At 42.2% G+C, this 26,358-nt stretch overlaps 2 protein-coding genes across 4 annotated transcripts in view; one reads left to right on the top strand and one right to left on the bottom strand.

Moving 5' to 3' along the window:
• Positions 1-385: 385 nt before the first annotated feature.
• On the bottom strand, positions 386-12,486 carry ubxn2a (UBX domain protein 2A). Of its 2 annotated transcripts, none has more exons than XM_064991395.1 (7): positions 12,351-12,486; positions 9,498-9,563; positions 9,301-9,415; positions 9,056-9,165; positions 8,717-8,854; positions 8,277-8,438; positions 386-1,310 (listed from the first exon to the last, which is right to left on the bottom strand). In XM_064991395.1, exons 1-7 carry the CDS (start codon positions 12,389-12,391, stop codon positions 1,127-1,129), a joined length of 816 nt encoding a protein of 271 aa, XP_064847467.1. In that variant the 5' UTR covers positions 12,392-12,486; the 3' UTR covers positions 386-1,126. The 2 variants fall into 2 exon arrangements, with proteins under 2 accessions (XP_064847467.1, XP_064847468.1); XM_064991396.1 differs by lacking the exon at positions 12,351-12,486 and adding an exon at positions 10,116-10,247.
• Positions 11,342-26,358, top strand: part of atad2b (ATPase family AAA domain containing 2B) — a 128,010-nt gene continuing 112,993 nt past the window's right edge. For both annotated transcript variants that reach the window (XM_064991388.1, XM_064991389.1), the window contains exons 1-6: positions 11,342-11,551; positions 23,516-23,676; positions 23,838-23,869; positions 24,009-24,141; positions 25,719-25,815; positions 25,961-26,093. In XM_064991388.1, the coding sequence (XP_064847460.1) occupies positions 11,453-11,551; positions 23,516-23,676; positions 23,838-23,869; positions 24,009-24,141; positions 25,719-25,815; positions 25,961-26,093 (655 nt within the window). In that variant the 5' untranslated portion in view covers positions 11,342-11,452. The remainder of the gene's footprint in view (positions 11,552-23,515; positions 23,677-23,837; positions 23,870-24,008; positions 24,142-25,718; positions 25,816-25,960; positions 26,094-26,358) is intronic.

Consider the following 26,358-nt stretch of genomic DNA (forward strand, 5'->3'; position numbering starts at 1 on the left):
TCTCTCTCATGTCTCCTGTGGTCCTTGTGGCTTCAAATATTGAAAATGGATAATGGTATTCATCTTGCCATGACCAGGCAGAGCCCGTGGAGAGAACAGGACACACACACCAGCACACTGACCTCACTCAAGTGGAAAACCACAAGGCATGTCAAGTGAAAATGAAGTCTCTATAGAATGCGCCAATGTAAGATGCTCTGGGTAAGAGCATCTTCTAAATGACTAAAATGTCAATTCAAGCTATTTCACCACACCAAATATATTGTATGTATATCTTTTATGTAAAACGGTTAGTAGTCAAGGAATCCCTTCCTAAAAAAATTGTACAACTAAACTTTTCATTATCAGTTGAGAAAAGGTCTAAAGCAGCAAGAAAATGATTGGATAGTTGAAGGACGTAGTTTATTATTGATCAGGAAGTAAGCAGGTGTGGTGCATAGTGTACTGTACATCTAAAGACATGGAATCAGTTTCCATGTGTGAGGTATATACTTCTGTTTCAAAGTATATTTGTTGAAGACTACCAGGAAACACCGTGACCCTGATTTAGCCCACTGCGGTCAAATGTTAAATGTGATTGCACCTTTTCCATAAAGACAGAATGATGATGCAGAATGTTTTCTTGACGCACGCTAGACTATAGCCGCTTAATAACCACCAATCAAACACAACATTAATGCACTTCAAAATAGTGCACAACATTCACAGTGTATTCCATATCCTTGGTAATAGTTACAGAATAGGAAGACATGTTGAGCTTAGGGAACATTGTACAGGTCTGATAGACACAGGAAGATACGACTGAATTGGCTGTGTTGCGTTTTCATCACATTGCTAGAGCGGTAGTGGAGGCAGTTGGAGCCCTGTTGATGCTCAAGGAGTGATATGAGACGTCAGCAGCTACAGAGGAAAGAGGGGAGTAGAGGAGGCTTGGATGAATATAAGGGGGGCTGTGACTGGGGATTGGGAGCAACATCTCCACCCTGGACAGACCAGAGGGACTACTGTATGAGTATTGCCTTCACTTCAGGAGTGAACTAAGAGGGATGTTTCTGTTGGGAAAAGGGTCTGTGTGACCAGTGGGTGGGATTTCAGGGTCTCTGTGAATGTTCCAATTGGTCAGGACTCAGTAGTGTCCGAAGGGGGCCTCTGTGTTGAGGGGCCTCTGGACGATGACAGCATTAGCTAGGTCCGCCTGCTCCAGACTTAGCTCCTCCTCCCGGAGCTCGCGGAAAGGAAGTGAGGTGGTCAAGATGAAAGGTGAGCCGTTCCTCTGACAGCGCTGGACATAGTCGTGAACGTCACTAATCCTGAGGAGGACACAACAGAGAGATGAGCTCACACATACAAACGCATAGAGGGAATCATGCAGGCACACAAAATTAGCATTGGCAAACAATTCTGTGAATTCAGAAATTGGTTAAATAAATACTAATGATCACTTATTAGCAAACTATGTCTCGGAACAACATAACAGGAAAATAGTCAAGTATTTCCCCTACAAAACATCTACACGCCATTGCTCTCTATACCAGTGGTTCCCAAACGGTGGGGCGCAATTTCGAAATTGGGTTGTGCATCATTAGTTTTCCTCTTGTCATGTAAGTCATTGCATACCTTAGAGAGCCATTTAGAACTTGTCAGAAAATGTCCAGAACAACTAGCCCACATCAGCTAACGTTTTTTAGCCCATAGATTTTGTTACGTTTGAGTCACTGAAATATACATTGAATAAACATGAATTGCTTACAGAATTGCAAGAAATAAGCTTTAAAACATGCAAAATGTTCTCTACGATAACAAGAGGGGTGTGAACAGTTTGTGTCATGAACAGTGTGTGTGCCCATAGAAAGAGGTGTGTTGCGTACCCACGCGCAAGGGGGAGCGCAGGATGTTCCCCAATGCTGGAAGGGAGGCCTGAGTGAAACGGTTTGGGAACCCCTGCTCTATACGACTATATATGCGACTTGTTTCAAGAAGCTAGGTGTATGTCACACATCACGACTTCAAAATAGAGGCATTTAAAGTTTTGAATCTATTTTTTGTATGCGTTTCTTGGCAGAAATACCTTCTGGAACATGTGAACTTTCATGTGCCTTAATAATAACAAACTTGAATGCCATCTGTAAATATACACTACTGTTCACAAGTTTGGGGTCACTTAGAAATGTCCTTGTTTTTGAAAGAAAAGCACATTTTTTGTCCATTAAAATAGCATCAAATTGATCAGCAATACAGTGTAGACATTGTTAATGTTGTTCATGACTGTTGTAGCTGGAAACGGCAGATTTTCTATGGAATATCTACATAGGTGTACAGAGGCCCATTATCAGCAACCATCAATCCTGTGTTCTAATGGCATGTTGTGTTAGCTAATCCAAGTTTATCATTTTAAAAGGCTATTTGATCATTAGAAAACCCTTTTGTAATTATGGTAGCACAGCTGAAAACTGTTGTTCTTTATTTACTAGAAAGCTAAAATGTTGATGAAATATACACAAAAACACATTCTAGGCTATTGATTAGAACTTAGTATAATGGGCCAACACACTATGGTGCGTGTTACCCAAAATGGGGATTTAAAAGAGAGAGAAAAAGAGAAAGTACACGAGAGAAATACACATGTGGGTGCATTTGTCAGCTATGCTTATTTTAACCCTAGCCTTGCCCCAAACTGCCGCTCTTATGGGTCAGAATATAATGATGTAATTACGTGTTGGAGGTCTCAGATGGGAAGCTCCGCGTGGGTCGTTTAGGCTTCTCAATGATACACTTCTCCGGCGCAACTATCTGGTCGTCCACACGATGTCAGTGTCCTTTTGGTCTGATTCCTCGCCCTTGCTCTGGGAGGGCTCTTATGAGGGCAGACAGCTCTGTAGCTCAGCGTTCACAGCGTAGGAATGAAACAGTGTAGATACCACGATTCGATGGAGAGTGGAGGTTAGGTGGTCCGGCTTGAATTCACCCGCTTAGACACAGCTACTCATCAGTAGCATGGGTAGAAAAATATTTCTTTGTCTTCAACCTTGGGTTGAGTTTTGGGTTCGTTGATATTTTAGACCTCGGCTGCAGCTTGGGTCACTTAGTCTGATATGTTAATTCTTCACCAGCATGTCTTATACCCTCGTGTCAGAAGTGGGCGTAACCGCCTTTAGGGCAATTCTCTGGGCGTACCAAGTTAAGAGGTAAGGTCTAGATTTTACTCAAATCCAATTTTAGACAACTAACTTCACATTTCATCTACCAAAACATTCTCTTTGATTTGGACATTTTCCACACAGCGTACAATGTATATACACAAAGCATATCCTAGAAAAACTCTTACAGTTACAATGTTTTCGTAATAACGTCATCTATTAACCTTTACTAACAAAACAAAAAAATGACATACATTTTCATATTCCATCTATCGTCATGACCACCTTTGTGGCTGACGGAAACCATTGTTCCAAAGTCCCTTTATTGCATGTTTAATGTTCTGAGGTTGGTTCTCCATAGTGAGAGGACACAGGAATGTTGTCTATGGCCCAAGATTTACCAGGGGCGTGAGGGGTCATAAAACCCCCACATCTTCAGACCCCTAGATCTCTCCTCCTCTGTTGGGGTTGAGAGATAATCTGTAGGATTGTGGTCTCCTGTAACCTGATCAGGACAGTCATGACAGACCCTTTGCTATGAAACTCTAAATTGACCTCAGGTACATCCTGTTTCCATAGATCATCCTTGAGCTGTTTATACAACTTGTTTCCAGTACACCTGTGGTAAATTCAACTGATTGGACATAACATATAAGGTCCCACAGTTGACCGTGCACGTCAGAGTAAAAACCAAGATATGAGGTCGAAGGAATTGTCCATAGAGCTCCAAGACAGAATTGTGACGAGGCACAGATATGGGGAAGGGTAACAAAAAGTTTTCTGCAGCATTGAAGGTCCCCAAGAACACAGTGGCCTCCATCATTCTTAAATGGAAGAAGTTTGGAACCGACCAAGACACTTCCTAGAGCTGGCCGCCCAGCCAAACTGAGCAATCGGGGGAGAAGGGCCTTGGTCAGGGAGGTGACACCAAGAACCCGATGGTCACTGTGACAGAGCTCCTCTGTAAAGATGGGAAAACCTTCCAAACGGACAACCTTCTCTGCAGCACTCCACCAAATCAGGCCTTTATGGTAGTGTGGCTAAACAGAAGCCACTCCTCAGTAAAAGGCACATGACATCCTGCTTGGAGTTTGCCAAAAGTCACCTAAAGACTCTCGGACCATGAGAAACAAGATTCTCTGGTCTGATGAAACCAAGATTGAACTCTTTGGCCTGAATGCCAAGTGTCATATCAAACATCTCCAATCCAAAAATCAAATCTAGAGTTGGCTTTCTATTTCGCAACAAAGCCTCCTTCACTCATGCCGCAAAACTGACTATCCTACCGGTCCTCAACTTCGGCGATGCCATCTACAAAATAGCTTCCAACACTCTACTCAGCAAACTGGATGCAGTTTATCACAGTGCCATCCGTTTTGTTACTAAAGCACCTTATACCACCCACCACTGCGACCTGTAGGCTCTAGTCGGCTGGCCCTCCGCTACATGTTCGTCGCCAGACCTACTGGCTCCAGGTAATCTACAAGTCTATGCTAGGTAAAGCTCCGCCTTATCTCAGTTCACTGGTCACGATGGCAACATCCACCCGTAGCACTCGCTAAGCAGGTGTATCTCACTGATCATCCCTAAAGCCAAAACCTAATTTGGCCGCCTTTCCTTCCAGTTCTCTGCTGCCTGCGACTGGAACGAATTGCAAAAATCTCTGAAATTGGAGACTTTTATCTCCCTCACCAACTTTAAACATCTGCTATCTGAGCAGCTAACCGATCGCTGCAGCTGTCCATCGGTATATAGACCACCCAATTTACCTACCTCATCCCCATACTGTTTTTATTTTATTTACTTTTCTGCTCTTTTGCACACCAGTATCTCTACCTGCACATGTTCATCTGATCATTTATCACTCCAGTGTTAATCTGCTAAATTGTAATTATTCCCTCCTATGGCCTATTTATTGCCTACCTCCTCATGCCTTTTGCACACAATGTATATAGATTTTTTTTTCTACTATGTTATTGACTTGTTTATTGTTTACTCCATGTGTAACTCTGTGTTGTTGTCTGTTCACACTGCTATGCTTTATCTTGGCCAGGTTGCAGTTGCAAATGAGAACTTGTTCTCAACTAGCCTACCTGGTTAAATAAAGGTGAAATATATATATATTTTTTTAAAGACTGGAAGAAACCTGGCACCACCCTTACGGTGAAGCATGGTGCTGGCAGCATCATCATGCTGTGGGGATGTTTTTCAGCGGCAGGGACTGGGAGACGAGTCAGGATCGAGGGAAAGATGAACGGAGCAGAGTACAGAGAGATCCTAGTTGACAACCTGCTCCAGAGCACTCAGGACCTTAGACTGGGGAGAAGGTTCACCTTCCAACAGGACAACAACCCTAAGCACACAGCCAAAACAACGCAGGAGTGGCTTCGGGACAAGTCTCTGAATGTCCTTGAGTGGCCCAGCCAGAGCCCAGACTTGAACCTGATCAAACATCTCTGGAGAGACCTGAAAATAGCTGTGCAACAACGCTCCACCATCCAACCTGACAGAGCTTGAGACAATCTGTAAGTAAAATGGGAGAAACTCCCCAAATACAGGTGTGCCAAGCTTGTAGCGTCATAGCCAAGAAGACTCGAGGCTGTAATTGCTGCCAAAGGTTCTTCAACAAAGTACTGAGTAGTAATGGGTCTGAATACTTACTTAATGTGATATTTCAGTAGTTTTTTAAATTACATTTGCTAAATATTCTAAAAACCTGTTTTTGCTTTGACATTATGGGCTATTGTGTGTAAATTGATGAGGGAAAAAACTATTTTTAATCCATTTTAGAATGAGGTAGTAAGGTAACAAAATACGGAAAAAGTCAAAGGGTCTGAATAATTTCTGAATGCACTGTATATAGTAAACAAGATCTCATATTGATATGAAGCCCCATAGGGAGCCCATACTTCTCTCCCTGTCTCGCTCAGCTAACCGTTACATAATAAATCATGCACATCAGTTATGCAATCCCTTTCTAGGGATCGTATAGATCTACACTGTCACGTCAGGTTTTCTGCAGTCAGCAGGCCCGATGCAGCAGGAGACAGAACACATAAGATAGAAATAGAATGTAAAAAATTGACATACCGGTATTTCTTCCCCTCACAACCAATATAGAACACTGACTTGAATTGGAGTGCCTGTTCTGGGAATTCTAATGATATGATATACAATTGAAGTCGGAGGTTTAAATACACTTAGGATGGAGACATTAAAACTCGTTTTTCAACCACTCCACAAATTTCTTGTTAACAAACCATAGATTTGGCAAGTCGGTTAGGACATCTACTTTGTGCATGACACAAGTAATTTTTTCCAACAATTGTTTACAGACAGATTATTTCACTAGCACAATTCCAGTGGGTCAGATGTTTACACTAAATTGACTGTGCTTTTAAACGGCTTGGAAAATTCCAGAAAATGATGTTATGGCTTTAGATGCTTCTGATAGGCTAATTAAAATGATTGGAGTACCTGTGCATGTATTTCAATGCCTACCTTCAAACTCAGTGCCTCTTTGTTTAACATCATGGGAAAATCAAAATAAATTAGCCAAGACCTCAGAAGAAAAATGGGTTCATTCTTGGGAGCAATTTCCAAATGCCTGAAGGTACCACGTTCATCTGTACTAACAATAGTACGCAAGTATAAACACCATGGGACCACGCAGCCATCATACCACTCAGGAAAGAGACGCGTTCTGTCTCTTAGAGATGAACGTACTTTGGTGCAAAAAGTGCAACTCAATCCCAGAACAACAGCAAAGGACCTTGTGAAGATGCTGGAGGAAACAGTATCTATATCCACAGTAAAACGAGTCCTATATCGACATAACCTGAAAGGCCGCTCAGCAAGGAAGAAGCCACTGCTCCAAAACAGCCATAAAACACCCAGACTACGGTTTGCATCTGCACATGGGGACAAAGATCGTACTTTTTGGAGCAATGTCCTCTGTTCTGATGAAACAAAAATAGAACTGTTTGGCCATAATGACCATTGTTATGTTTGGAGGAAAAGGGGGTGGCTTGCAAGCTGAAGAACACCATCCCAACCGTGAAGCACAGGGGTGGCAGCATCATGTTGTGGGTGTGCTTTGCTGCAGGAGGGACTGGTGTACTTCACAAAATAGATGGCATCAGTTAAAGCTTGGTCACAAATGGGTCTTCCAAATGGACAATGACCCCAAGCATACTTCCAAAGTTGTGGTAAAATGGCTTAAGGACAACAAAGTCAAGGTATTGGAGTGGCCATCACAAAGCCCTGACCTCAATCCTATAGAAAATGTGTGGGCAGAGCTGAAAAAGTGTGTGCGAGCAAGGAGGCCTAGAAACCTGACTCAGTTACACCAGCTCTGTCAGGAGGAATGTGCCAACATTCACCCAACTTATTGTGGGAAGCTTGTGGAAGGCTACCTGAAACTTGGGGTTAAACAATTTAAAGGCAATGCTACCAAATAGTAATTGAGTGTATGTAAACTTCTGACCCACTGGGAATGTGATGAAAGAAATAAAAGCTGAAATAAATCATTTTCTCGACTATTATTCTGACATTTCACATTCTTAAAATAAAGTGCTGATCCTAATTGACCTAAAACAGGGCTTTTTACTAGGGTTAAATGTCAGGAATTGTGGAAAAACTGAGTTTAAATGTACTTGGCTAAGGTGTATGTAAACTTCTGACTTCAACTGTAACATGATGCCCTGATAACATGGCCCATGTGCAGAGTCAGGCACGCTAGATCAAGCGAGGATGAATATGAACGATTATGTCATGGTCAGTAGGATAACCTTAAAAGACCTGGCTTATTCAGTGTACTGAGCTTATAAGAATCATGGATGTAAGGATCAACTGCTTCGGCAGGGCACTTTAGGACAGACACATTCCTATACAGTGAGTTCCTATACTGTTATAAAGGGAAAATTCACTCAAAACAAAAAATATCAAAATATAGTTTATTAGTTCACTGTTGATACAAACTTGACTGCTGACATGTGTTGCATGTCAGCAGTCAAGTTTTCAAGATATTGGACTTTCAAGAAGCAAAGTTTCACTGACCACATTATCAGGATTTTGCATTTTGACAAAATATTGTTTTTGTGTGGATAGTATGAGGGGTTATATCAGTGTAATATCCACCTGTGTGATAGGTTGAACCTCTGCACCAGCCTCCTGCCGTCAGCCAACCAGATTTGCAGAGAGGTGACAGGGAGGCCGTGGTCCAGTGTTATCATGGGGATCGGGAGGAACTCCCCCTCCTCGTGCACCGATGGAGACCGGACCACTACTCTGGGAGCAACACTGGACACACACGCACACACAGTCAACTCTTTGAAGATGTCACATGACAAAGCTTTGAAGATGTTTTAGTGTGACACCTAGTGCTATAATATAGCATGACACAACCACCAAGGAAATTGCAAGAACTTCTGACTGAGCCGTCTCACCTGTCCAGCCTTCTTCTGTCTGTCTGCCTGTCTGTCTGTCTGTCTGTCTGTCTGTCTGTCTGTCTGTCTGTCTGTCTGTCCGGCCGTCCGTCCGTCCGTCCATCTATCTATCTGTCTCATTGCATGTCTCACCTGCCCAGCCTGTATCCTGGCCCACTGAAGGGGTGAAAGGTCTTCTTCCTGGGAACATACGCCTCCTCTGTTAGATCCTCTACATTCACCTCCAGTTCCTCCTCCTCTGCCCTGCTCTCCAACTCCACAGGCAGCTCACTGGAACCAGACAGACAGGCATGTCACCCAACCAATCAATCAATACATTTTACAGAGAGAAGAACAAAACTGGTAGATAAATCAGCAAGGAAAGGGGAGGGGTGGATGGGAAAATCAGGATCAGGAAAAAAGCTAAAGTATATATAGACGGGATATTTGATCAATTAACCTAGTATATTAAAGTAAGAATAGTTCCATTACCCTCGTTTGATGGCTTCCAGGAAATCTTGGTTCTCCTGTACAGAGTAGCTCCTGAACTCCTCGTCATTCAGGGTGAAGCCATCCTTCCACAGTCTCACCACCACCTTCACCTTGAACATCCACCACCACAGGACAACCACAGACATCAACAGGATGAATGTGTATGAGTATTGATCATAACAATATAATAGGGTTGAGAGATACTGTAGACTCTAGATGCAGGAACTTCCTGTTTGTTTCCTGACCTTTGAGCCTCCAGAGGCAACATTGCTGATTTTCTCCACCTCATCCAGAAGATCCTCCACAGAGAAACTTCTTCTTATAGGAACCTCCTCTTCCTCGTTCTCTGTCCCATCACACCTGGAACAATTATGAAGGTAACTGATAAAAGTGACTTCCAAATGTGGAAGTCCTTGGGGGTTAGTTCTTTCAGATCACTCACCAGGTATCATCTTTGTCACTCCCTCTTGTGTCAATGTCTTTCATGATGTGTTCTGCTGTTGTCCATCTGACAAAACACATCAGGGAAGAAAACTCTGACATGAAGAATATGCGATATCACTTGTTGTGATGCTTTTTAGACAGCAGTTGGAACAAATATATAATCAATATCATCATATCATTCCATAATTTTAAAAGGCACCATATACGCATGCTCAAGTGCCAAATCAGACTATTAACAATTTGTTTTGATAGATCACGACACGACAGTTCAATCGACTTAGCCATGCAATTGTAGGCTTAAATAAAACCACTGAAAGCCCGGATCTATTGAGAATGTAGGCCTACTATCTAGGCTACAAAATAGTAGTTCCTGCCTGTGATTAATAGATCGAAATATTAGTTTGCACAATATATATTTATATCACCTTTATCAAATATCACACGGATTCACACACACATTTCAACATGCGACAGAATTACATAAGGCGCGTCTGGCAGACAACGTATTTTGCAACTATGATTCCCTGAAAATATATGCCTAAAATGCATCGCTCATCGAGTTGTGATTACATATTAGCGTTTGCACAAAAATAGACTATACATATCATTGTTTTACCAGTTCGTGTTCTCGTCTTAATCATGGGCTGCTAGGCTACAGCCAAGTTTCTGATGAGCAATTTCTTTGACGTCAGCGCCGTCTCTGCGCTCCAGCTGCCGTAATGTTTTCACTTGAAGCGTTCACGTAATAGTTGAACCTAGAAAACTCGCTTGCAAACTGGTTGTAAATTAAACATGTGCCGCGTTCAACCAGTTAGCAAGTCGAAAATGTCCGAGATTCCTGGTTCCGGCTATCACGTGAACGCGGCATCTGGTTTGGCCTCTGTGGTGCTGAGCACAGCAGGTAGTGCTTTCTTTTGGTAGTAGATTCAGACTGAAATAGACTATTTAATACTTTATAAACAAAACATACTCTATGCCATACTGTAGGCTAATGGAGGTGTTTGTGATTCATGGTATTTTGTGCATAGTTAAAGAAATGCTTAGTATGATAGGAATATTCTCAGTTTTTTGTTAGACTTTTAAGCTATTAGCTAGACCCAACAAGAACAAAACAGATGGTCAGCTCCGTTGGCCAACACCGGTAGTATTCACCCTCTCTCACACACACACATATGGTGTTGTTGTGTGGCCTATAAGCACAGTGAGTCAGAGACACTTTCAGAATTTTAGCAATTTGCTTGATGAAAGAGTAGAACATTCTACTGATTTCCCGTGTAAAATAAACATTGCTAAACAGTCTGTTAAGAAATTAATTACAGGTAGGCTACTACAATGAATCAGTTATTTGCATGTTCATCATTTCCGTCCAGTTGTGCTCTGGCTGCAAACCAAAACAACAGCTGCACGCGCGCACGTGGCTCGACTGTAAATTGCAGACAGCAGGAGACATTTATCATTTTATCAAGTGAAATATCACATTTAATCGATTAAACTCAGTAGTATCAGTTCATTATTCTTAAACGAGACAATTAAATAGCCGTTACATTTGACAAGAAACTGTCCGTTATATTAGCTACAAGTAATTGGTTTAAAAACAGTAAAATACGAACGTTTTTGGAAAACTGAAATGACTTGACTTCAGTCAGATTAGATAGCTAGCCAGTTGTAGTAGAGTAGAGTGCCCCCCCCCCCCAGAAAAAATATATATTTGTGTGATATGGCTACATGCAACTATTTCAATTAAACGTTTGATCTATCCTCATCAAATAACAAAACTTTGTTATTTCTGAAGTCTAGTCCCTGGACTGACAAGCATTGCAAAGCGGAAGTGGTCCGCGAGCGAATTTTGCCAGGAGAACTAGCGAAAGAGAAATGGCGCTTCAATGCCGTGCTCACTGAGGCAGTCTACAGACGGATAGACAGACTAAACAAGTGCAAATAAACAGAAAAATCATGGTGAACACAAGAAAGAGCTCTCGGCATGAGCCGAGCACTCTCTTCATCTCGTCCAGGACCCGATCTTCCGCCAGGAATGAAGAACATGAAGAACATGTAAGCGGGTTATTTTCTCCACTGCCCGGCAAGCTATGCTAGCTAGCTTTGGCCTCAAGCCGGTTCTCATTACTTTTTTCTTTTTTTAAAAAGTGTACAATATTTGACACCAACATAATTTATTTTACGAATATATGTGGCTTTGCATGCATTAATTAAAAAGCTTGCCATTAACACGAACGGCATTGCTTGACTGATAGCTTGCAGGTTAGCGCGTTGCTAGCTCCAAGTTGAGTTCCCTTTGTGTTGCCCCTGCTACAGTCTACCGCACTGGCCCACTGACTGGCAGGAAAGACTGCTAGCTAGCATGTCTTGGTTTGTACTCGACAGCTTAAAACAAAGAGACACGGGGCAGTTGACGTGTTGAACGTTATCGATAAGCATGTTGTATTGCTAACCGTGTTTATCGCTATTTGTAAAGAAATGACAGGCTATTGCTAGCTAGCTTGTTGTGGGGGAAGGGAACTCAAAGGTGAATCACAAGGGTTTCAACAGTTGACGTTAGCTCGCTTTATTTAGCTAGCTAGCTTGAAGTTGAACTCGCTGAACTTTTTTGTTTGTAAAAAAACTTGAAGAGAACAACTATACGGGCTACTGTTGACTTAATATTAAGGGGGTTTAGTTTATTGCAGGTTAAAATAGTATGCTAAAGATTAAAGTGAGTGTTAATGTCGGATTTGAAGCATTATGTCACAACAATAACGATCCAAAATGTAAACAATGATGTACCAACGTATACGTAAATGTAGCCAAAATGTTGTGAATACAATTACACATTGCAAAATTAATATTTGCTTACCCTCTTGAGTGTTTTACTGATTTATTGTCCATTTGAAACATAAAGTTAGTTACTCTGTCATGATAATCGAAATATGTATTCAATTGTGCAACAGGTTGTTCGGTGTTGAATAAATGTAAACTTTCCAGTTTGACTCACTAGGTTTGAGATTATACCTGAATATAGTCTACAGGCCGGCAGATGGCGATATTGAGTCATTCCATGTTACCGTCCAATTGGCTATACTGTCCTATCCCATGTGGACGCTTTGTACATAAAACATTCTCCATTCAGGCTACAAAGGTGTCAATTTCCTGCTTAACTGTAATGGCGAGAAGGCGAAAAATGTTTTTTTAATGAAACAGCATTTTCCTCCTCCTTGCTTTGTGGCTAATGCTACTTCCTGACATTGTGTACAGCATTTGGACCAAGTGTAAACAACAGACTGCTGCAACCTGATTGGCTGAACACCATACACAACAACGGAACTAGCATTTAGCCACTAGAAGGGTGGTGGAAAATTGAGTTTCCTAAAGTATGCATATTTTCCCTGTTTTCCCACCTTCTCGCCATTAAATCAAGTTTAAGGAGCCTGAATGTAGAAAGTACGAAACGGCTGCATGGATTCACCTTGGACAATAAGATGAAACGACTTAATATTGATAAGATGAAACGGCTTTTGGGCTAACCTTGAAAATATGCACTGTACTGTTAACTAATTTCCTTCATTTAAAATAAATGTTTAAATTAAATTCAGTTTATTATCGCCATTTGACAACAAAAACCAGGACAAACGGATCTGGAGCCAGGATAGTGGTTCCAGTCCTTCATAGGTGCCCCATTTTTCTTGTATGGCTGCAGTGCAGTCTCACCTCAATAACAGTGACAGAGTTTTGACAGATAAGTATTCACAGGAGCGCAGACACAAGACGGGCTGGGAGGAACAGTGAGAGAGAGAGAGCAAGTGTGAATGGAATGCTGAGTGAAAGATTGAACAGAACACAGTCCTTATGTACAGTCATTGATGTGTGATGCACATTTCTCCTTGTCTCATCTGGGTGATAGTCAGACTAGTCTCCCTGTAGGCTGCTAGCAGTGGTGTATGGCATCAGACGGGCTATTGTGTTGTATCAATAAGGAAGGGAGGCTTACAGACTAAAGGACATACAAGTACCAAGGACATGGCATCTTTATCCTCCCCAGTGGGGTATGGTTCAGTAGGCCTGGGACCTCAGGATACAATATTATCCAAGTCATTTTATTTGTCACATGCTTTGTAAACAACAAGTTTAGACAAACAGTGAAATGCTTACTTAAAGGGCACTTCTCAACAATGCAGAGGAAAAAAGGAATAAGTACAAAATGAGGAATGATAATTTGGCTGTATACACGGGGTACCAGTAATAAGTAGAAGTGTAGGGGTGCAAATTAATTGAGGTAGATATGTACAGTTGAAGTCATGCGTTTACATACACCTTAGCCAAATACATTTAAACTCAGTTTTTCACAATTCCTGACATTTAATCCTAGTAAAAATTCCCTGTCTTAGGTCAGTTAGGATCACCACTTTATTTTAAAATGTGAAATGTCAGAATAATCGTAGTGATTTTATTTAAGCTTTTATTTCTTTCATCACATTCCCAGTGGGTCAGAAGTTTACATACTCAATTAGTATTTGGTAGCATTGCCTTTTTAAATGGTTTAACTTGGGTGAAATGTTTCAGGTTTCTTTCCACAAGCTTCCCACAGTAAGTTGGGTGAATGTTGGCCCATTCCTCCTGACAGAGCTGGTGTAACGGATTCAGGTTAACAGGCCTCCTTGCTCGCACACGCCTTTTCAGTTCTGCCCACATCTTTTCTATGGGACTGAGGTCAGGGCTTTGTGATGGCCACCCCAATACCTTGACTTTGTTGTCCTTAAGCCATTTTGCCACAACATTGGAAGTATGCTTGGGATCATTGTACATTTGGAAGACTCATTTGTGACCAAGCTTTAACTTCCTGACAGATGTCTTGGGATGTTGCTTCAATATATCCACATAATTTTCCTCATGATGCAATTTGTTTTCTGAAGTGCAGCAGTCCCTCCTGCAGCAAAGCACCCCCACAACATGATGCTGCCACCCCTGTGCTTCAAGGTTGGGATGGTGTTCTTCGGCTTGCAAGCCACCCCCTTTTCCTCCAAACATAATGATGGTCATTATGGCCAAACAGTTCTATTTTTGTTTCATCAGACCAGAGGACATTTCTCCAAAAAGTACGATCTTTGTCCCCATGTGCAGTTGCAAACCGTAGTCTGGCTTTTTTTATGGAGGTTTTGGAGCAGTAGCTTCTTCCTTGCTGAGCGGCCTTTCAGGTTATGTCGATATATGACTAGTTTTACTGTGGATATAGGTACTTTTGTACCGGTTTCCTCCAGCATCTTCACAAGGTCCTTTGTTGCTGTTCTGGGATTGATTTTCACTTTTCGCACCAACGTACGTTCATTTCTTGGAGCCAGAATGCATCTGGTATGACGGCTGTGTGGTCCCAAGGTATTTCTACTATACGTACTATTGTTTGTACAGATGAACGTGTTACCTTCAGGAGTTTGGAAATTGCTCCCCAAAGATGAACCAGACTTGTGGAGGTCTGATTGTTTTTCTTTCTGAGGTCTTGGCTGATTTCTTTTGATTTTCCCATGATGTCAAGCAAAGAGGCACTAAGTTTGAAGGTAGGCCTTGAAATACATCCACAGGTACACCTCCAATTGACTCCAATTATATAATTTTCTGGAATATTCCAAGGTGTTTAAAGGCACAGTCAACTTAGTGTATGTACACGTCTGACCCACTAGAATTTTGATACAGTGAATTATAAGTGATATAATATGTCTAAACAATTGTTGGAAAAATTACTTGTGTTATGCACAAAGTACATGTCCTAACTGACTTGCCAAAACTAGAGTGGAGTGGTTGAAAAACAAGTTTTAATGACTCCAACCTAAGTGTATGTAAACTTCTGCTTTCAACTGTACATATAGGTAGGGGTGAAGTGACTAGGCAATGGGATAGATAATAAATAGTAACGGCAGCGTAAGTGATGAGTCAAAAGAGATTAGTGCAAAAAGGTTCATTGCAGATATTCCAGGTAGCTACTGGTTAAGTATTTTGCAGTCTTATAGCTTGGCGGAAGTGGTTCAGGGTCCTGTTGGTCCCAGAATTGGTGCGTCAGTACCACTTGTTGTGTGGTAGCAGAGAGAACAGTCTATGACTTGGGTGGATGGAGTCTTTGACAATTTTTTTTGTGCCTTCCTCTGACACTGCCTGGTATAGAGGGCCTGGATGGTAGAGTTTAGCCCCAGTGATGTACTGGGCTGTCCGCACTACCCTCTGTAGCTCCTTGCGGTTGGATGCCGCGCTGTTGTCATACCAAGCAGTGATGCAGCCAGTCAAAATGGTGACTCAATGGTGCAGCTGTAGAACTTTCAGTCGTGGGTTAAGAGGGAGTACAGTAGGGGACTAATCACGCACCCCTGAGGGGCCCCTATGTTGAGGGTCAGCCTGGCGTATGTGTTGCCTACTCTCACCACCTGGGAGCGGCCCGTCAAGTGATCCAGTTGCAGAGGGAGGTGTTTAATCCCCGGGTCCTTAGTTTAGTGATGAGTTTACAGGACACAATGGTGTTGAATGCTGAGCTGTAGTCAATGAACAGCATTCTCACATACAGTGGGGAGAACAAGTATTTGATACACTGCCGATTTTGCAGGTTTTCCTACTTACAAAGCATGTAGAGATCTGTAATTTTTATCATAGGTACACTTCAACTGTGAGAGACGGAATCTAAAACAAAAATCCAGAAAATCACCTTGTATGATTTTTAAGTAATTAATTTGCATTTTTTTGCTTGACATAAGTATTTGATCACCAACCAGTAAGTATTCCGGCTCTCACAGACCTGTTACTTTTTCTTTATTAATCCTTCCTGTTCACCACTCATTACCTGTATTAACTGCACCTGTTTGAACTCGTTACCTGTATAAAAGACACCTGTCCACACACTCAATCAAACAGACTCCAATCTCTCCACAATGGCCAAGACCAGAGAGCTGTGTAAGGACATCAGGGTTAAAATTGTAGACCTGCACAAGGCAGGGATGGGTTACAGGACAATAGACAAGCAGCTTGGTGAGAAGGCTACAACTGTTGGCACAATTATTAGAAAATGAATGAAGTTCAAGATGAGGGTCAATCACCCTCGGTCTACGGCTCCATGCAAGATCTCACCTCGTGGGGCATCAATGATCATGAGGAAGGTGAGGGATCAGCCCAGAACTACACTGCAGGACCTGGTCAATGACCTGAAGAGAGCTGGGACCACAGTCTCAAAGAAAACTCTTAGTAACACACTACGCCGTCATGGATTAAAATCCTGCAGCGCATGCAAGGACCCCCTGCTCAAGCCAGCGCACGTCCAGGCCCGTCTGAAGTTTGCCAATGACCATCTGGATGATCCAGAGGAGGAATGGGAGAAGGTCATGTGGTCTGATTAGACAAAAATAGAGCTTTTTGGTCTAAACTCCACTCGCTGTGTTTGGAGGAAGAAGGATGAGTACAACCCCAAGAACACCTTCCCAACCATGAAGCATGGAGGAGGAAACATCATTCTTTGGGGATGCTTTTCTGCAAAGGGGACAGGATGACTGCACCTTATTGATTGGAGGATGGATGGGGCCATGTATCGCGAGCTCTTGGCCAACAACCTCCTTCCCTCAGTAAGAGCATTGAAGATGACCCAAAACACACGGCCAGGGCAACGAAGGAGTGGCTCCATAAGAAGCATCTCAAGGTCCTGGAGTGGCCTAGCCAGTCTCCAGACCTGAACCCAATAGAACATCTTTGGAGGGAGATGAAAGTCTGTATTGCCCAGCGACAGCCCCGAAACCTGAAGGATCTGGAGAAGGTCTGTATGGAGGAGTGGGCCAAACCTGCAGTGTGTGCACACCTGGTCAAGAACTACAGGAAACATATATGATTTCTGTAATTGCAAACAAAGGTTTCAGTGCCAAATATTAAGTTCTGCTTTTCTGATGTATCAAATACTTATGTCATGCAATAAAATGCAAATTAATTACTTAAAAATCATACAATGTGATTTTCTGGAATTTTTGTTTTAGATTCCATCTCTCACAGTTGAAGTGTACCTATCATAAAAATTACAGACCTCTACATGCTTTGTAAGTAGGAAATCCTGCAAAATCGGCAGTGTATCAAATACTTGTTCTCCGCACTGTAGATATTCCTTTTGTACAGGTCGAGAAGGGCAGTGTGGAATGCAATAGAGACTGCGTCATCTGTGGATCTGTTGGGGATGTATGCGTATTGGATTGGGTCCAGGGTGTCTGTGAGGATGGTGTTGTGAGCCATGACCATAATTTCAGATGAGAGTGCTATGGGGCGATAGTCATTTAGACAGGGTACCTTGGGGTTCTGGGGCACAGGAGGAGAGGTTTATGGTCAGATTTGCCAAATTGAGGGAGCGTTTGTATGCGTGTCCGTGTTTGGAGTGAAGGTGATCTAGAGTTTTATTTCCGCCTCTAGTTGAACAGGTGACATGCTGGTAGAAAGTAGGTGGAAACAGGTTTCAGTTTTTATACTTTAAGTCACCGGCCAGTAGGAGCGCCGCCTCTGGGTGAGCATTTTCTTGTTGGCTTACGGCCCTATACAGCTCGTTGAGTGCGGTCTTAGTGCCAGCATCAGTTTGTAGTGGTAAAAAGATAAACTCTTTGTAAATAGTGTGGTCTATCATGAGGTATATATTTAACTTGACAAGTCAGTTAAGAAAAAATCGTATTTACAATGACGGCCTACCCTGGCCAAACCCGGACTACACTGGGCCAATTGTGCACCTCTCTATGGGACTCCCAATCACATCCGGATGTGATTCAGTTTGGATTCGAACCAGGGACTGTAATGACGCCTCTAACACTGAGATGCAGTGCCTTAGACCACTGCTCCGCTTTGGAGCCCTAACTCAGGTGAGCAGAACCTTGAGACTGGAGGTCGGCCGATATCAAGTTTTCATAACAATCTGTAATCGGCATTTTTGGACGCCGATTACATTGCACTCCACAATGAAACTGCGTGGCAGGCTGACCACTTGTTACGCAAGTGTAGCAAGGAGCCATGCATGGTAAGTTGCTATTTAGTATTAAACTTATCGTATAAAAAAACAATCAATCTTCACAATCACTAGTTAACTACACATGGTTGATAATATTACTAGGTTAACTAGCTTGTCCTGCGTTGCATATAATCAATACGGTGTTAATTTATCATTGATTCACAGCCTACTTCGCCAAACGGGGAATGAATTAACAAAAGCTCATTCACGAAAAAAGCACAATCATTGCACAAATGTACCTAACCATAAACATCAATGCCTTTCTTAAAATCAATACAAAGAAGTATATATATTTTTTAAACATTCATATTTAGTTAAAATAAATTAATGTTAGCAGGCAATATTAACTAGGGAAATTGTGTCACTTCTCTTGCGATCATTGCACATAGATTCAGAGTATATGTAACAGTTTGCGCTGCCTCGCTCATTGCGAACTAATTAGCCAGAATTTTAACTAATTCTGACGTAACATTTATGGTTGTGCAATGTAACAAGTATATTTAGACTTGGGGTTGTCACCTGTTTGATAAAATACTGAATTGTTCCATATTTCACTGAAAGAATAAATGTTTTGTTTTCTAAATGATAGTTTCCGGATTTGACCATATTAATGACAAACAGCTCGTATTTCTGTGTTTTATTATAATTATTATTTATTTGAGACTAAATTGGTTTTATTGATGTAATTTATTAAGTTAAAATAAGTGTTGATTGTTCATTCAGTATTGTTGTAATTGTCATTATTACAAATATATATATGTATGTATATAAATAAAAAATTGTCTGATTAATCGGTATCGGCTTTTTTTTGGTCCTCCAATAAACGGTATCGGCGGTGAAAAATCATAATCGGTTGACCCCTACTTGAGACTTCCTTTAATATTAGAGATCGCACCAGTTGTTGTTGTTGTTTAAAAAAGAGACGCACACTCCCCTCTAAGCTTCGTTGATACACAAGTTTTGACCTGCCAATGTTTAGAAAAAACAGCTAGATTTATATTTACTATGTCCTTGTACAATCATGACTCGGAGATACATAGGATATTCCAGTTAAGATAATGGTTGTGCGGTATCCAGATTTTCAAACCGTCCTTCTGTCCCTCTGGGATTTACGGTATAACCGGCTTAGTACACAAGGGGGCACCAAAAACGTCATTAAAGCTCATTTGACATCTAAACTCAGCAAAAAAAGAAATGTCCTCTCACTGTCAACTGGGTTTATTTTCAGCAAATGTAACGTGTAAATATTTGTACGAACATAACAAGATTCAACAACTGAGACAAGCTGAACAAGTTCCACAGACTAATAGAAATTGAATAATATGTCCCTGATCAAAGGGGTGGGGGGGGATCAAATTAAGTCAGTATCTGGTGTGGCCACCAGCTGAATTAAGTACTGCAGTGCAGATTTGCCAGTTCTTGCTGCGAGATGTTACCCCACTCTTCCACCAAGGCACCTGCAAGTTCATGGACATTTCTAGGGGAAATGGCCCTAGCCTTCACCCTCCAATCCTACAGGTCCCAGATCCGAGCTCTTCACTGGCCATGGCAGAACACTGACATTCCTGTCTTGCAGAAAATTACACACAGAACGATCAGTATGGCTGGTGGCATTATCATGCTGGAGGGTCATGTCAGGATGAGGCTGCAGGAAGGTTACCACATGAGGGAGGAGGATGTCTTCCCTGTAACGCACAGCGTTAAGATTGCCTGCAATGACAACAAGCTCAGTCCGATGATGCTGTGACACACCGCCCCAGACCATGACGGACCCTCCACCTCCAAATCAATCCCACTCCAGAGTACAGGCCTCGGTGTAACACTCATTCCTTTGACGATAAAACGTGAATTCGACCATCACCCCTGGTGAGACAAAACCGCAACTCGTTTACCAGTCCTGTCTGGTCCAGCGACGGTGGGTTTGTGCCCATAGGCGACGTTGTTGCTGATAATGTCTGGTGAGGACCTGCCTTGCAACAGGCCTACAAGCCCTCAGTCCAGCCTCTCTCAGCCTATTGTGGACAGTCTGAGCACTGATGGAGGGATTGTACATTCCTGGTGTAACTCGGGCAGTTATTGTTGCCATCCTGTACCTGTCCCGCAGGTGTGATGTTTGAATGTACCGATCCTGTGCAGGTGTTGTTACATGTGGTCTGCCACTGCGAGGATGATCAGCTGTCCGTCCTGTCTCTCTGTAGCGCTGTTTTAGGCGTCTCACAGTATGGACATGGCTAGTTATTGCCCTGGTCACATCTGCAGTCCTCATGTCTCCTTGCAGCATGACTAAGGCAGATGAGCAGGGACCCTGGGCATCTTTCTTTTGGTGGTTTTCAGAGTCAGCAGAAAGACCTCTTTACTGTTCTAAGTGTTCATAACTGTGACCTTAATTGCCTACCGTCTGTAAGCTGCTGGTGTCTTAAAGAGTGTTCCATATGTGCGTGTTCATGAATTGTTTATGGTTCATTGAACAAGCATGGGAAACAGTGTTTAAACCCTTTACAATGAAGATCTATGAAGTTATTTGGATTTTTGCGAACTATCTTTGAAAGACAGGGTCCTGAAAAGGGACGTTTCTTTTTTTTGCTGAGCCTATTGCCATAATAGCGGATTTCCTTGGAGGCTGCTAGTTCAATATGCTAACAAGTGCAAATGAAAATAAACAAACTGCAAGACAGGCAATTCAGATCATAAAGTTATACATATATAGGTAGGAGCTACCGTATGTCATTTTGGGTGAGTTTGGACATTTTACAAGCAAATGTGAACGAGAGACATTGCTAATGAACAAAGATTTGACGCATGCTTGTCTGAAGGAAGAACAGTACTGGCTCTCCAGCAGCATGTCTGCATGGAGTCACTAGGGCGACGGGCCTCCTCTGCTCGGAGAAGAGGGGGGAGACGCAGACTGGCCGAGAACAAAACGCAAGGAAATAAAGATGGCAGTGGCAGCTGTACAAATATCTCATCAAAAGGGCTTTGACTTCTCAAACTCTCAGAAAGCAAACAGAATACAATGCCCCGTCACCTGATTTAATTCAGCCACTTACTTTGGGTCTTTTCACACTTGGTCCCTTTCAGACATTTTTTATCTCAGTGCGGTTGCTTAATTTTTTTGTGCAGTGTGAACACTCCAAATGAACTCAGACCCCTCAAAAGAGCCCCCCGAAGCGAACCGAACTGAGACCTCTCGAGGGATGGTCTGAGTTCGGTTCACTTGAATTCTGATATCCGGTTCCCTTTTTTAGGGCAATGTGAATGCAAAGCATTCCTGCACCACACACTAGACTACTGCAACACTGTTTAAAATGCTATAAACCCTCATGGTGCCACAAAAGATAGATGGTGTGCAGGGTCTCGAGAAAAATCTGCTGTTTTTGAATATTGATTGGCGATTGTCAAGGACGCACAGAAATTCTAAAATGTGTGTAGCTTTTAGTTAAGATTATTTGTTTGCGACATGTGATCTATAGGCTGAGAGCTTCATCAGCTGTTCATTGATTGTAGGATTTGAATAGTGTGAAGACAATTTATTTGGTGAAAATCATAACATGGAGTACAAAATCTAATCTAGGTCTTAAAAGTGTAGTAGCCTACCTTGGGTGTATATTTTTATAGCATTATTTACTGTGCAGTTATTCTATTGCTATTTATTCTGTTACTATTACATGTACAAGCATGGGAAACTAGTCAGTGACCACACCCACATGAGCACAGACATTATGTCTGCGTCATGGAACGCCCCCTTTTTCCAGAGTGCATAAAAGGAACTGTGACGAACTTTACATTAGATCAGCGGGGACCGACAGCGTGAGCTGGAAGGTACGAAATGGTTAGACACTCAACTTTCAAATGTTTGGCAATTTAAATGGCTACCACTCTATAGACCAGTTACTTGCAGCGCCAGCTGAATACATTACAAATGGTTAAGAAACTACACATTCACAGTCTGTAGCTGTATATGTACAATAGTCTAGGAAACTCGATCGAAGACGAAAGAAGAACATTTCCCTGTCAAACAACCATTGGTACGTCTGACGTATCCATTATAACAGACACTCCGATAAATCTGAGAAGCTCCAGCTACTTAATACATTTTGACGTCTGGGGAACACAACCAGAGACTTCTGATGAATAACTCTCTCCACAGAAAATGGACCTGGCGATTTCAACAGAGGGAGCCGACAAAATATAAGCTTAAATATGTACATTGCAATTATTTTCGAAAGAGCGGCCGTTCATGTGCAAAGTATTAGCATTTCCATAAGCATAGTTATCAGCTGTATGTAGAGGGTCCATTCTGTCTTTCCTGCTCTTTATCTGTCCCCACCCCCTTTCCATTGACTAACCTGATATGACGGCTAGGAAGACCTCTAGGGACTTTTCATTGCATTTATATGTAGTAATCAGTGTGTAAGATATCCTGTTTATGTAATTCTGTGTGATTTGTTTAGTAAGTAAATAAATAATGAAGCCAATTTGTGTATTGGTGATTCATCATTTATGTGAATGAGTTTTGCGATATTCAGAATAAGACTGATTAGAAGGTAACAAGTAATAAATTAATGACTGAAATGTAATATCTTTTAAGAGTTAATTCGGAAAACGGTAACTCGTTTTAAGCACAAAAATAATATTGAGATATTTTCAAAATGATACAATGTCAGAAATATTATCCCGATTATGTAACTGTATATAGATTTAAAAAAATAAACATTCAGTGCATCAACGAGTCTTACGGTCTCCTTTCTCCATCTCTTCTTCTGTGGAAGTCTGCAGCAGAATTATCTTTATCTCTCAGCCAGTCTGGCTTTGCTTCACTTACTTCGTCTGCTATCTCTTTCCATCTCTGTTTCTGTCTCTCTCTAGCTGTCTTTCTTTCTCTCTCTAATCTCCATCCTCTCTCTCTAGCTGTCTTTCTCTCTCTCTCATCTCCATCCTCTCTAGCGGTCTTTCTTTCTCTCTCATCTCCATCCTCTCTCTCCATCTCTCTAACCACTCTCTAACCACTCTCTGCTCCCCTCCAGAATGATCCCAGCAGTGATGTGAGCAGTCCTAGCAGTCCTCGAATGTCCCCTCCCTCGAAGCGGACCCGTAGACAGACCCCACCAAGCTCTAGCGACATCACTCCCTCGTCTCAGGCTAAGGGCCAGAGGGTCTCCTGGGTCATGTCCACCCACCGCACCAGGTGAGGGGGCAAGGGAACGACACCGGTTGTGGCTGTTTTGGGTTCAATTCCTATACTGGCCATGTGGGCTGTGGATTCAACCCCATCTGTTGTTTATCTGAGCAGTCTTTTTTTTTTTTGGCAATGTGTTTATTTTGACACATCTCAATGTGTTGTTTCAGGTTGTCATCTGGCGCCCTGCAAAATGGACATGGTAACATCATTTTCATTACCAAAGCTTTCATTTGGTTATTCCAAGACCATGACATTGTTTGCATGTAGGTACATTATTAGTTGGCGTATACGTTAGATTGGACTGATTTGTTTTGACCTGTAACCTATGACCCCGGCAGCCCATAAGGTGGACGGGGCAGGAGACCACTCTCACATGAACGGCCATATTGATCTGAAGAGGAGCTGCCGAGTGAGGAAGAGCCAGTTTGAACACCTCAACCAGAGCCTGCTTTTTGACCAGCTCGTCAACAGGTAACACACGTTTGTTTTATGATCCTTGTGGGTACTAAACAATTGATTCCCATTCAAAATCTATTTTCCCCAACCTTAACCCAAACTTCTTAACCCTAATTGTAACCTTAACCCATATGCCTAAAATAGCCATTTTCCTTGTGGGGACAGGCAACATTTCCCCACATGTCTGAATTATCCTTGTGACAGAAATCACATTTAGAATATTGTCATGCATATTAACAGAACATGCAAGTCGAGGATGCAGCGATGCTCAGAATGACAGAAATCACATTTAGAATATTGTCATGCATATTAACAGAACATTCAAGTCGAGGATGCAGCAATGTGTGGTTTTCCTTACTGAATTCTGATGTGCACTTTGAACAGGTTAGAATAACTGTCCACATGTACTTTTCCTCAGCCAACAAGATGAGTAGCGAACAGAAAAATCACTAGCCTATGTCAATCCACTATAGTAGAGAAGTTTAGTCTACCTATTCTATTGGGCAGCTTGTCGAGAAAGAAATAGCCTATTCCAAACAGACTCTGGGACAGTTGTGGGATGATGGATGCCAGAATCATACAACCAGCAGGCCCAGGATACATAAAACAACCTGTTAAAAAGCAATGAGTCTGATGCAACAGATCAGAAGGTTTCTTCACGTTATATCCGCAGCAATGCACACATAATATAAAGTGGCATTATGACAGTGGTGTGTGACGTGCTGATGAAGCCTGCCTTCCATTGACATGTGACTCCACATTCAAAACAACTGGGAACTTAAAAATCTCCAATTTCAAACTTCAGAGCATTCAACGCAACTGGAGGAAAAAACTAGCTCCGACTGGAAAAAATAGTTTTGAACGATATTCCAACTCGTGAACTCAGGCCTCTTTCTAGAGCTCTGACTTTGCGGCCTGAAGATCACTGACGTCATGATTTGACCTCGTATTTTTCAGAGTTCCCGGTCGTCTTGAAAGCAACACAAGATGTCTGGCACTGACAGATTGTCAACTCAAAGGCTCTGTAGCTGTATGCTGTACGCATGTGATAAATAAGATACATAACCAATATACTTTACACACATGCCAATTTAATTCCACAAAATGATGCTAATTAACCTATAGATAAGAATGACCAGTCAAATGTATTTCCATTGACTGGTATTTCCATCAATGAAGAGGCTACAAAGCATTATTTAGCATTTATTCGGCCAGCGTCAAAAAAATATCGGACAAAAGCTGGCTATTACTGGATAACGGAAACACAGGCACACACACCTCAACCAGAGGTCAACAGTACTACCAGATAAAGGTTTTACATTCAAACTGGTCATTTTAATAGACTTAATATTTGACAAAATAATGAATATGTATGACCTGGAGGTGGTGGATCTGTAAAGCAGAAAGTGAAAACCGCGAGGTGGAAGACAGTGAATCTCCTTGTTTAATGGTTGGCAGACAGGTGAACAGTGATGGATAGATATGAAGATGTGTAACGTGATGATCGGCCCAGCCTTACTCGTAGAACTTCGGTGTAGTCATTCAAATGCATCTGTGTTTGATACTTCCGATGACGATGTGTGTATTGTCAGCACGGCGGAGGCAGTTCTTCAGGAGATGGACAACATCAGCAGCATCAGACAGAACAGGGAGGTGGAGAGACTCCGCATGTGGACCGACACTGAGGTGGTGAGTCTGTCAATCAATCTGTATTATTCCATAAATAAAATGCACCATGGCAATATGAAAGTGGGTTGTTGGTAACTAACTCCATTGGTGGACGTTATGATGGCAGGCCAGCAAGCTGAACCTGACTCTACTCCTGATCTTCTAGGAAAACATGGACATGTATTCTCGTGTGAAGAGGAGGAAGTCACTGCGCAGGAACACCTTTGGCATGCAGGTGCATCACAAAGCCATGAGCAAGACAGAAGAGGAAGAGGAGGAGGAGGAAGAGGGGACTGAAGGTTTGGATGGCTTGTAAATCTGTACAGAGACTGTGAGAACTGTAGTTTTGTCATATTTACAGGTCTGTGTTGCTTGAGGTTCAGACTACATTTAAAATAGAATATTTTAGGGCCTCCCCAGTGATCTAAGGCACATTGCAGTGCTAGAGGCGTCACTACAGACCCGGGTTCGATCCCAGGCTATGTCGCAACTGGGAGACCCATGAGGCTGCGCACAATTGGCCATGTTGTCCGGGTTAGGGGAGGGTTTGGCCGGCCGGGATGT

This window comes from Oncorhynchus masou, chromosome 16 (assembly GCF_036934945.1).
Source record: "Oncorhynchus masou masou isolate Uvic2021 chromosome 16, UVic_Omas_1.1, whole genome shotgun sequence".
Lineage (NCBI taxonomy): Eukaryota > Metazoa > Chordata > Actinopteri > Salmoniformes > Salmonidae > Oncorhynchus > Oncorhynchus masou.

Coding starts and splice junctions, on each gene's coding strand:
- ubxn2a (XM_064991395.1), bottom strand. CDS start 12,391: ATGTTTCAAATGGACAATAAATCAGTAAAACACTCAAGAGG. Junction 9,416..9,497: donor AGTGACAAAGATGATACCTG/GTGAGTGATCTG, acceptor TAATTGTTCCAG/GTGTGATGGGACAGAGAACG. Junction 1,311..8,276: donor AGGTTCAACCTATCACACAG/GTGGATATTACA, acceptor TGTCCTCCTCAG/GATTAGTGACGTTCACGACT.